Raw genomic sequence first — 9,982 nt, 5'->3', positions numbered from 1 at the left:
AGTGGAAGGAGACCTCCACCGTGTACTACTAGGCATCACCGAGGAGGACGCCGGCAAGGACAAGGACGCTAGTAATTGCTCCCCTGTTCTTGAAATCATCTGCATCCATCTGTTTTGCTGCTCCCCTGCATATTATTGGTTCTTTTCTCTGAAAATCTAGAGCAATTTGCTATTTTGTAGGGAAAAATAGAAGATGTAAACCATGTGCAGCATAGAAGCTGGAATGTGAGGGATATTGAGGAAGAAAATAGGCTCCTTTTAATGAGATTGAATGAATTAGAGGTTGAAGTAAGGAAGAGGAAGGCAGGGAAGAAAGCAATGCAGATAGAACATAGGGAGGAGCTTAGAAGTAGAGATAGGAAAGAGTTCTTGTTTCTCATAATTGTAGCTAGTTGTGTAGCCATCTATTTTGTTTCTGCTTTGATGAACAAGGGCTTTCTTTGAATCAACTTGTACTGTTTATTTGATGAAATAAAATTTCCTTGAGGTTGGCTGCTTACTCAAAATGTGTTCATTGCAATTACACTAGGAAAATCAACTGAAATGGCATCAACAATCATTGTAATGTCTACCACATCAACTTCTCATGCAATTTCAGTACATAATCAAGCAATGTCATATGCATTATTCAGTAAATAACCAGAAAACAAGTTTAGTGATGAATTCTCATGTGTTGCTAGTTGTCAGCTGTGGATGGTGCATTTTGACTCAAAGGCATCTCATGTGCATTGTCATCTGCACTGATTTCTTCATTCAAGTCTGGAAATGCATTGAGGTCAATCCTGTCATCACCAAAACACATGTAGTAGACACTGCCAGGGCCTGTTGCATAGCCTCTTCTTGATCTTCCTCTAGCAACTTGGTGTGCAGTTTCACTTGTGCTTGCTTCAGCTGATCTTTTTCTGCTAGCACATGTAGATCTCCCCCTTCCTCTTCATCTTTGTTGATCACTTGATGTTCCTCTTCCCCTTGTTGCAATTGCTGCTCGACCTGTGTCAGCACTTCTCCCCCTTCCTCTTCCTCTTTCTTGCTGAGTTGATGCACCCCTTCCCCTTGTTGCAGTTGCTGCTCTTCCTCTTCTTGTTGCAGTAGTTAAATTTTGCCTTCCTAGCGGGATGCTTTCTCCAGCTTCTACCACAAAATCACTCTCTGGTAGTGGTTGTTGCACTCTTACAGGTGGTACATTGTTTGCTGCCTGCATTTTCCATTTAACAGTAAATTTATTAAATGTCATGAATTATTCACTGGAGCAATTGCAATGCCAGTTAATTTGTATACCTCTTGGCCCATCATGTACACCATGTTGTCCAGTGTATTGGAAGGATCAAGTCGTGGGTCAAGTGCTTGGGGGAATATGCTCTGCAGAGATTAAGACAAATTGGTAAGAGCTTGGCAAAGGCAACCTAGGAACCATAAAAAGCATGCACTGCCAACCCGCTGAATGACCATGCAATGACACAAGGTTGATTTTAAAATTGTAGTGAATCTCCTGCCAATTTTACTGTTAACTTGTGAATTTGGTTGTTTTCTTCCTATCTAGTTTGCATATAAATAGTACCTGCTGCTGTGTTCTTAGCAAGGCAAGCAATGGGTAGCTCAGAAGACATAGTGTACCATAGGAAAAGGTCGACTGGTAGCAGTACACAACCAAATGACATAGTGTACCATAAGAGAAGTGTGAGAGAGTGGGAGTTGGCAGAGGCTAGGACTAGAAGTGCAAGGGAGCAGGAAGCTGTTGTTGCTTTGGAGCAACTTGGTGAATGTGTGGTCAGAACACAAGTCATGGCATTGCCAACTCCAAGTTCCAGCCCATATTAGAAGGGCTTGCCGACCTGAACAGCCAGAAATGTCTGAGCTGCCAAGAAGAGTACACGGCATGCATCCTAGGGAAGCCAGGAACCAGAACATTTGTTCAGGTGACTTCTTGTGGTGACCCGGCATACCACTGCATGGTGTAGTATGCAAATCTGATATAACACCAATGAAACACCGTTCCACTAGTATTATATCGCTCAGAGTGGTACAACAGAAACATATGCGGGTCCAAGGCATGTCTATAGAATTACACACAGACTCTGTTACATAAGATCTTCACAGCCTCCTACTTTACAATGAGGTAAAACTGCAAATAAACTCCAGAAGAACGACTCGTAGTCTAATCTTATCACGAACTCTATTTGTAGAGTATTTAACTAACTCTAGAGGCTGTGAATAGATTCTAGCTAAATAGGAACTAGGTTTAGGAAACTAGTTCCTTTCTATTGCTAAGCTAGGTTTTATCCTTGTTGGATGAGGTGTTTGACTCTTCTGACAGGTTCATGTCCCTTGAAGTAGTTGTTGATTCCTCGGTCTTTGAGTTGTACTGTAGATCCTCCTTCGATGCCTCCATATCTAAGCAGGGGATTTAAGAGTGGGATGAGTACGAGCGTACTCAACAAGTTCATTATAGGAAAGAGGTGTTTAATGCACTAGCTACAACATTAGACCAGAAAGTCTAATACCAATGCAGGTTTTCATAACCATTTCTTCAAAAGGTTGCTTTTATTCAGAAGAACTATGTCCGTCAGCCTTCACCGGTTTACTAGAACTTCATGGAGTTCCTTTCCGGCCGCGTTCGCAGTTCCATATCCCGGAACAGGGAGTGACATGTCACGGTTCTTTACACTCTGCAGAGGTGTGTTGCTTTACCCATAAGAGATCTTAACCTTGGTGCCAACCGGGCGTACTCCCCGTCCACACTTCCTTTGGTGTGAGGCCCGGTATAAGGTCATAGCCAATCATATTCCTCCGCTACCTCGCACACCCACCCTTTGTTGCAAACCCCGACCCTGGGTCCTCGCCGGTCCTCTTATACCAATTAAGGATGGACCCCGACCACGACGACAGTCTGGGACTCGTTAACCAAACTCCTTCGCCGGTAGCTGCAACCCATCATAGACCACTTACCGTGGGGAATTAGAACGGGATCCCCACCCCACCGCTTGCCCAACCTGGGTCAAGTGTCTACGGTAAGCGCATCTGTTGATGTACGAGATGTGGAAATACAATTGACTATTCCGTCCCACTCTAGATCTTATGGTTAACACGAGTTTTACGGCACAAGAATCACTGGACGACATTTGTTGTTTAATCCTAGATGGATATAAGCCCTTGCAATGGAACCTCCACCATGTCAACACAATCCATGGTTCCATTGCCCACCACTTAGTCATATTCATAGTTATGAAGATAGTGGTTTTGCTTTTTATGCAGTAGTGATAACATAGTACTTTGCAAGTAATTTGGTAAAAATACTGAAATGATATGTGCAAGTGATGAACTTGCCTTCTTGACTGCAAGATTATGCAGGCAAGGTCTTCGATACGCGATAACTCCAAATTCTGAAATAGCATCATCGTCCGGTAAGGACGACGTGTAAAAGATTGGCAAGGATGCAATAATGCATAAGTATGAGATGCAATCGCTCTAAGCGTGACCTAACCCCGATGATTTAGGATTAGTGAGTTGTCAGATTGTTTTAAGGTGTGTTGCATTTTTAGAGTGATTCACAAACAAGGTTCTTATTAAGAATTTGTTACTTGGTACCACAAATAGGTGCTGCAATATATAATAATAATAACATTAATAGCACACAACAATACATTTGGTATAATCCTAACATGTAATGAGTAGTGGTTGGTTTTAGCACTATATGGCATGGTTAATGATTAGTTATCATATACTTCAAAAGAATAACTTTTGAAGAACATGTTCTTTGATAAAGAACAAGTATGATAATTAGGGTTGTGGAGTTCTATGGTTTACTATGGTTTCAACTAGTTTCTGGAGTAAGTATTAGATGGATCACAACATAGTTGGATTCATCAATAGCTAGAACTTGTAAGGTTGAGCTAAGCCTAGGTATCCTAAGCAATTATTTATACATGGTTGTTGTCAAGGTTGGTACAACTTGCTGGTGATAGGTAGCTAGGGTTGATAGGTCCTATTAGGCAGGTTTGATGGCTATTCCTTATTTACTTCAAAAGAATAACTTTTGAAGAACATACTTCTTAAGTAATAAGAAGTATATCAATTAGGTTGAGGTTGTTTAGGTTTGCTATTTAATTCCCTAAGTAAAGAATGGTTGGTTCCTAAATAGGATGGTTTAAAAGTATTCAACACTAGTAGGGTTTAGTGGAACATGGTTATGTAATGGCAGTCATCAATCATGGTTACTATTAGGATTGATCAAATTGGTTTGGTACTAAAGGTGATCAAATAAGGATGATGGTTTTGGGACTAGGAACTAGGGTTTAGACTTGGTTGATCCTAATTTGATCATCTAAGTTGGATCGGGATGCATACCTAGAATACTAAATTATGGATAATAGGGCCCCTACATTTTATGTGAACATGGCAAGTATTTAATTGCTAATTATGGTTCTATGGATCAAAGAAAGTATCATGATTATAAGTTCTAACCTAGGGTTTAGGTTAGAGTCAAGTTAAGGTTCTCATGTAATAATAGAGTTAGGTTTCTAAATGATTCTAGGGTTTAGGATTACACATGAAATGATAAATTCCTAGTTTTCTTCCTTATGGAACTAGGGTTTTCTGAATACCCTAAAGTTCTTGAGTTAATAACTTCACTATAAGGTTGAAGTTATTAATAACTTTGAAATGAAAACAATATTGAATTTGCCATTTTGTTATTTTTGAACAATTCGTAATTAAGGTAATTATTAATCAGGGTTTAAATCTCCCTAATAATGATTTAACAAAATAATAATTAAAGAAAATTAGTTTTAATGTTTTCTTTAATTACTTTACTGGTTTTTTATTTATTTTAGAAATTTTTCTTAATTTCTAAAATTTAAGCTCAATTAAGAATAATAGGAAATGCTTAATTAACAAATATTAAACACTTAAATTTTTATTACAAATAAAAATTGCATATTATATTTTTATTGGATAATTTTTTCTTTTCTAAGAATTTGGATATTTTATTTTAATTTTTCTGAGTTATTATGAATTTTATAAATTCATTTGGAGTTGCAGCAATATATGGATTTTGAATTAAAATGAAAGGATCTGCTAAACGCACCCATGCTACTGCTACACAGAGTCACTGACAGGTGGGCCTATGGTCCACGTCAGCTGCCACGCGGCTTTGACCGGGTCAAAATTGCCGACGTGGCCAGACTCACGGTGGCCGGCGGCAGACGGTGACGATCACCGGCGATTTCGGGCGCGTGAGGATAGGGGATTACTCGCATTAAATTCGGGGTGATGAGGTGAACATGCTAGTGGTGGCGCCGCCTATCTTTGGTCGCCGGCGTTTGCCCGATGGCAATGCCGAGCGGCGGAACTCGCAGGTCTCCGGCGATGGCACGATACAGGATGCTAGGGAGAGAATGGAGTGGGCCACGAGGAGCAGAGGCTCACCACGAACGCGTAGGAGGGCTCAGGCGATGCAGAGGTGGCCGGACGGCGACTCCACCGTCGACGGAGACGATGGCCGGGAGTGAAGAGGATGAGCTCGGTGAGGTCGCCTCGGAACGCTTCGGCTCAATTCCTCGCGCCGGTAGAGTAAGTGGAGTATGGCGGTGACGATGGCGTCCACGGAGGGGCCTAGGGCTTCCCCAATCGGCGGCGAGAGGTGGTGGTCCGGGAGCTAGGGTTTCCAAAATTGGGATGATTGAGACGAAGAGAGGTCAGATTAAGTGCGTCTGCGCATTTTATAGTGTCTCAGGTGCTCGTTGGAGGTCAACAATGGCGGCGGTGACCGCGGGACGTGGAGCATGCGTCGCGGTGGCGAGCTCCAGGGCGTCCAGAGAAGAAGACGAAGACCTCTTCGTCCTCCTCGTTCTTATCCGAGCGAAGGGGTATTCGGGCCGCGACGGGCTGTGCTGGGCTTGAGGCTGCTGGGCTGCTTCGCAGGCTTCTGCTGGGCTGCGTCGGCTTGGCAGGGTCCAGGTAAGGTCTAGTTAGGTTTTTCTCTCCTCTTTTATTTTTCTGTTTTTATTTTCTATTTTCAAATTTCATTTCATGTTTGATGGATTTAAGTTCAACATGAATTTTCAGGTATCTGGTTATTTATATTCCATTGAATCTATTTAGAATAATCACTATGTCACTGGATTGTTTAACACAATATATGGTTCTATTTGTATGTTTGGAAGCTTGATTCCAAATTTCAATTAGGCATGAGTTTATGTATTCACTTTAATCTTAGGTTTTTCTAGTGAATCAAATTTATTTGGATTAATAGAGTTGATACTTTGAATTCAAAGTAGTTCATAGATTGTTATCAGTGCTTGGTTTCTATTTGAGGAATTTGTCACTTGCACATAATTTTATGTGAGCACTTGCTTATTAAGGTCTTGTAGGTTTTATTATAACCATAATCTCAAAGGTAGCACTAGGATTATATTTGATAACACTTTGAATTACCTAGAGTATATATTACTCTCATCATGGTTTGGTCTTGGTTATAAAGATAAGTGGTTGATCACCACCATGGGTTTAATCAAATGGTTTAGCACTAGGTTATTCTTTAGTTCCATATTTAAGCATAAGCTTTAACTAGTGAGCAATTCTAGGGTTCTCATCATATTCACCTAATGGCAATTGGTTTGAATCTCAATTATGGCCTGATTTTATATTATGATCACCATAGTGATACATAACTAGGGTTGAGATTTAATTCCGGGTTGTAATTATGAGATTACACCATATTGCATTGGCTAGGTTTACTCTTCCCAATGCATGATAAAATGGTTACTTGCTTAATATTTCATGTGCTCCTTTAGTTACTAAGGATCTAAGAATTGGTTTTATCTTCTACCAATAGACTTCTAGTATTATCCTTAATCTATCATTAAAGTAACTCATGTAGCTATATTTCTTTTTATAGTTAACTTTGGTTATAATGAGGAATGGTCTCTCACCCTATATAAATTATAGGCTTTAACCCTAAGCTTTCCTTATGTGCTTATTTCTTATACTTCAAGTTCTTAGGGTTTATGATCACTACCAAGTTGTGATGATCAAAGGTTTGGCTTCCTAAAGTATTACTAAAAATATTTGGATATGGTTATACCAATTACCCCTCTCATTCCACAAGGACTTGGACTATAGTCTAAGTTTCTACTCAAGGAATGATGATATGATTATCTAAGCATGTGGTCTGCCTAAGAATTCTACCTTGCTATCTTCTGTAGCTTGTTCTTCAGGAATTCTGATAAACCTGCATCTTGTGGCATGCCTCCACCTCCTAGCTGCTTCATCTTGATCCTAACTATTTTATGGAGTGGCTCAATGTGTTGGTCTTCTTGCATCATGGTGCAAGATGATGAAATGGATGAAGTGTGAGGCTCCTTTTATAGTCTTGTTATCACCAGAATTTGACCGAGTCAGAGGTGGGCCACGATTGAGAAAGACTTGAAGATATACATGGAAGGGAAAAACAAGAATTGGCCTTATACACGAAATTGGGCTGAATTGCCCATTGTATCTGTAATATAGTAGATCGTATCTTTAGATTAAAAGTTAGAGTTTTACTCGTGCACGGTTAGGTGCACGTCCGAATTAGAAAGTCCGCTGGACTATAAATATGTATCTAGGGTTTATGGAATAAACAACAACACAACGTTCACCCCAAAACAAACCAATCTCGGCGCATCGCCAACTCCTTCGTCTCGAGGGTTTCAATCAGGTAAGCGACATGCTGCCTAGATCGCATCTTGCGATCTAGGCAGCACAAGCTCCACGTTGTTCATGCGTTGCGCGTACTGAAGCGTCTTTGATGGCGCGCAACGTAGTTATCATAGATGTGTTAGGGTTAGCATAGCTCTTCGTATAAACATGCTTACGTAGTGCAACCCTTGCATGTCTCGCCGCCCTCACGCCTATCTCAGGCGTGGGGGCGGCACCCTGCTTGTTCATCGTTTAGTAGATCTGATCCGTTACGATTGCTCCTTGTTATACAAGGATTAGTTTAATATCTGCAATAGTTAGGCCTTACAAAGGGGGGGAGGATCCAGCGGCACGTAGGGTGGCGTTCGCAAGTCCTAAACAGGATGTTCCGCGGATCAACATCATTGTTGGTTCTTTGGCCTTGTTTAGGATCGGCTTATGAGCACCGTGCGTGGCCGCGAGGCCCAACCTGGAGTAGGATGATCCGATTATGCGGTGAAAACCCTAAATCGTCGTAGATCTCATTAGCTTCATCTTGATCAAGCAGGATCACCAAGTATTCGTGCACCCCGTACGGATCATGGGTGGATCGGCTCTTTGAGCCGATTCACAGATAACCCGAGAGCCGATCGAGGCTCGTATTTAATGTTTACGTGTATGCCATGCGGGAACTAAGCGAGGCATCCCCATCACCTTCCCGACCAGGTATAGGTCAGGTGGCACGCCCTTGCACTTCGCATCGCCGCGTGTGACCAGAGAAGAGCATTGCGGGCCGTCGCTCGAGGGGTCTCACCAGCCGCAGCTCTAGGCTCTTCCGGCTCTACCGTGTTGACAGGCCGCTGCCCGCCGGTGGGTTTTGGCGATCAACACATTTACGCACGCCGGTGGGACAATCATCTACATCAACCACATCGCCATCTACATCTGAGATGGCGGCGACGGCACGCCGAGTCACCTACGAGGAGCTGCCTGACGAGCTCAAGAAGAAACATGACGAGATCAAGGCCACCCTCGGCCGACCTCATCGGCTCTTTTCGAGAACCCGTACCCATGGCATCGGATGGAAGGGGTTCTCACCACAAGGTGCACTCGATGGGATAGATCTCTCTGCCCCGTCGGAGGAACGCACCGGGGCCTGCGGCAGAGATCAACTACTTGGTGGCTCACTCGCTACACCGCCACTCTGAAAACTTGGTCAACGTGTTGGAGCGTCTCGCTCTGCGCGTGATCCAGGAGATCATGAGCCACCGGTACTCGCCGTCGGGACCAGCTCTCGGGACGCACCAAGGAGAGTTGCCACTCCAGTCCCCGTCCACCGCTGCCATATGCGTTGGCAGCACCACTGAAGTGCCGGCTACACCGGCATTCGTCGTCTACAAGATCGGTGGTGACCCTAGTGACTACCGGTTCTTGGCTGAGGCGCCTAAGGAGATCCCTCAAGGATACGCGTGCACGTATGTGCCGGATTGTGGCAATCGGGCACTCTCAAACCAGGCCACAACGTCGGGGACTCCGGCGCGAGACGGGAGGGACGTCGACGACGTAGCTTGAGAAGCGAGACGTGGCTAACTAAGTACGCCACCCCGACGAAACTCAGAGCCCAGCTCCTGCAGCTTGGCTCGAGCTGGAAAAGCAAACATGGCTGGCTAAGTACGCCACCCGGCGAATCTTCGAGTGCATCTCCTGCAGCCGACACGGCGGATCAGATCGGTACCATGCGAGAGACCAGTTCGGCATTATGCCGAAAAGGAGGGCAATCGGCTATTCTAAGCCGTACCCAGCGAGTACGAGATGATCCCGCTGCCACCTAAATATCGGCTCCCGACTTCTCCAAATTCGGTGGATCAGATGGCTCCAGCTCCATCGAGCACATCGGCGATATTTGGCGCAACTAGGACCGGCCGGTGTCGGATCAGCTACGTGTGAGGTTCTTTTCACGGTCCCTCACGGGATCGGCTTTTGGATGGTATACCTCTTTGCCGACAAACTCCATCCAGTCTTGGAAGCAATTGGAAGAACAGTTCCATATGCAATATCATTCGAAGCTTCCGAGTCTAGCATTGCCGATCTAGCACAACTACGTCGAAGCGCGGAGAAACGGTGGCCAGAGTACATCCAGCGCTTCGGGAATCTTAGGAACCGATGTTATTCGGTTCGTATAATCGAAAAGGAAACGATCGAGTTGGCGTAGCTGGCCTTGCAACACAGCTCAAGGACATGGCCTCCCAAGCAGATTATCCCTCGGCGGCGCACATGGTTCGAAACTATCAGCATATGAACAGCGCCACCTGCACTGTACCAAGAC

The 9,982-nt window shown here is 43.8% G+C and overlaps 1 protein-coding gene across 1 annotated transcript in view; it reads right to left on the bottom strand.

The window, feature by feature from the left end:
* Positions 1 to 676: 676 nt before the first annotated feature.
* Positions 677 to 9,982, bottom strand: part of LOC139830296 (uncharacterized) — a 36,948-nt gene continuing 27,642 nt past the window's right edge. Inside the window, exons 3-5 of the mRNA XM_071818304.1 lie at positions 1,279 to 1,359; positions 1,104 to 1,195; positions 677 to 782 (exon numbers count right to left, since the gene is read on the bottom strand). Of these exons, the coding sequence (XP_071674405.1) occupies positions 677 to 782; positions 1,104 to 1,195; positions 1,279 to 1,359 (279 nt within the window). The remainder of the gene's footprint in view (positions 783 to 1,103; positions 1,196 to 1,278; positions 1,360 to 9,982) is intronic.

This window comes from Lolium perenne, chromosome 4 (genome assembly GCF_019359855.2).
Source record: "Lolium perenne isolate Kyuss_39 chromosome 4, Kyuss_2.0, whole genome shotgun sequence".
NCBI lineage: Eukaryota > Viridiplantae > Streptophyta > Magnoliopsida > Poales > Poaceae > Lolium > Lolium perenne.
Note: the sequence above shows the minus strand (reverse complement) of the source record. Positions and strands in the feature narration are given on the sequence as shown.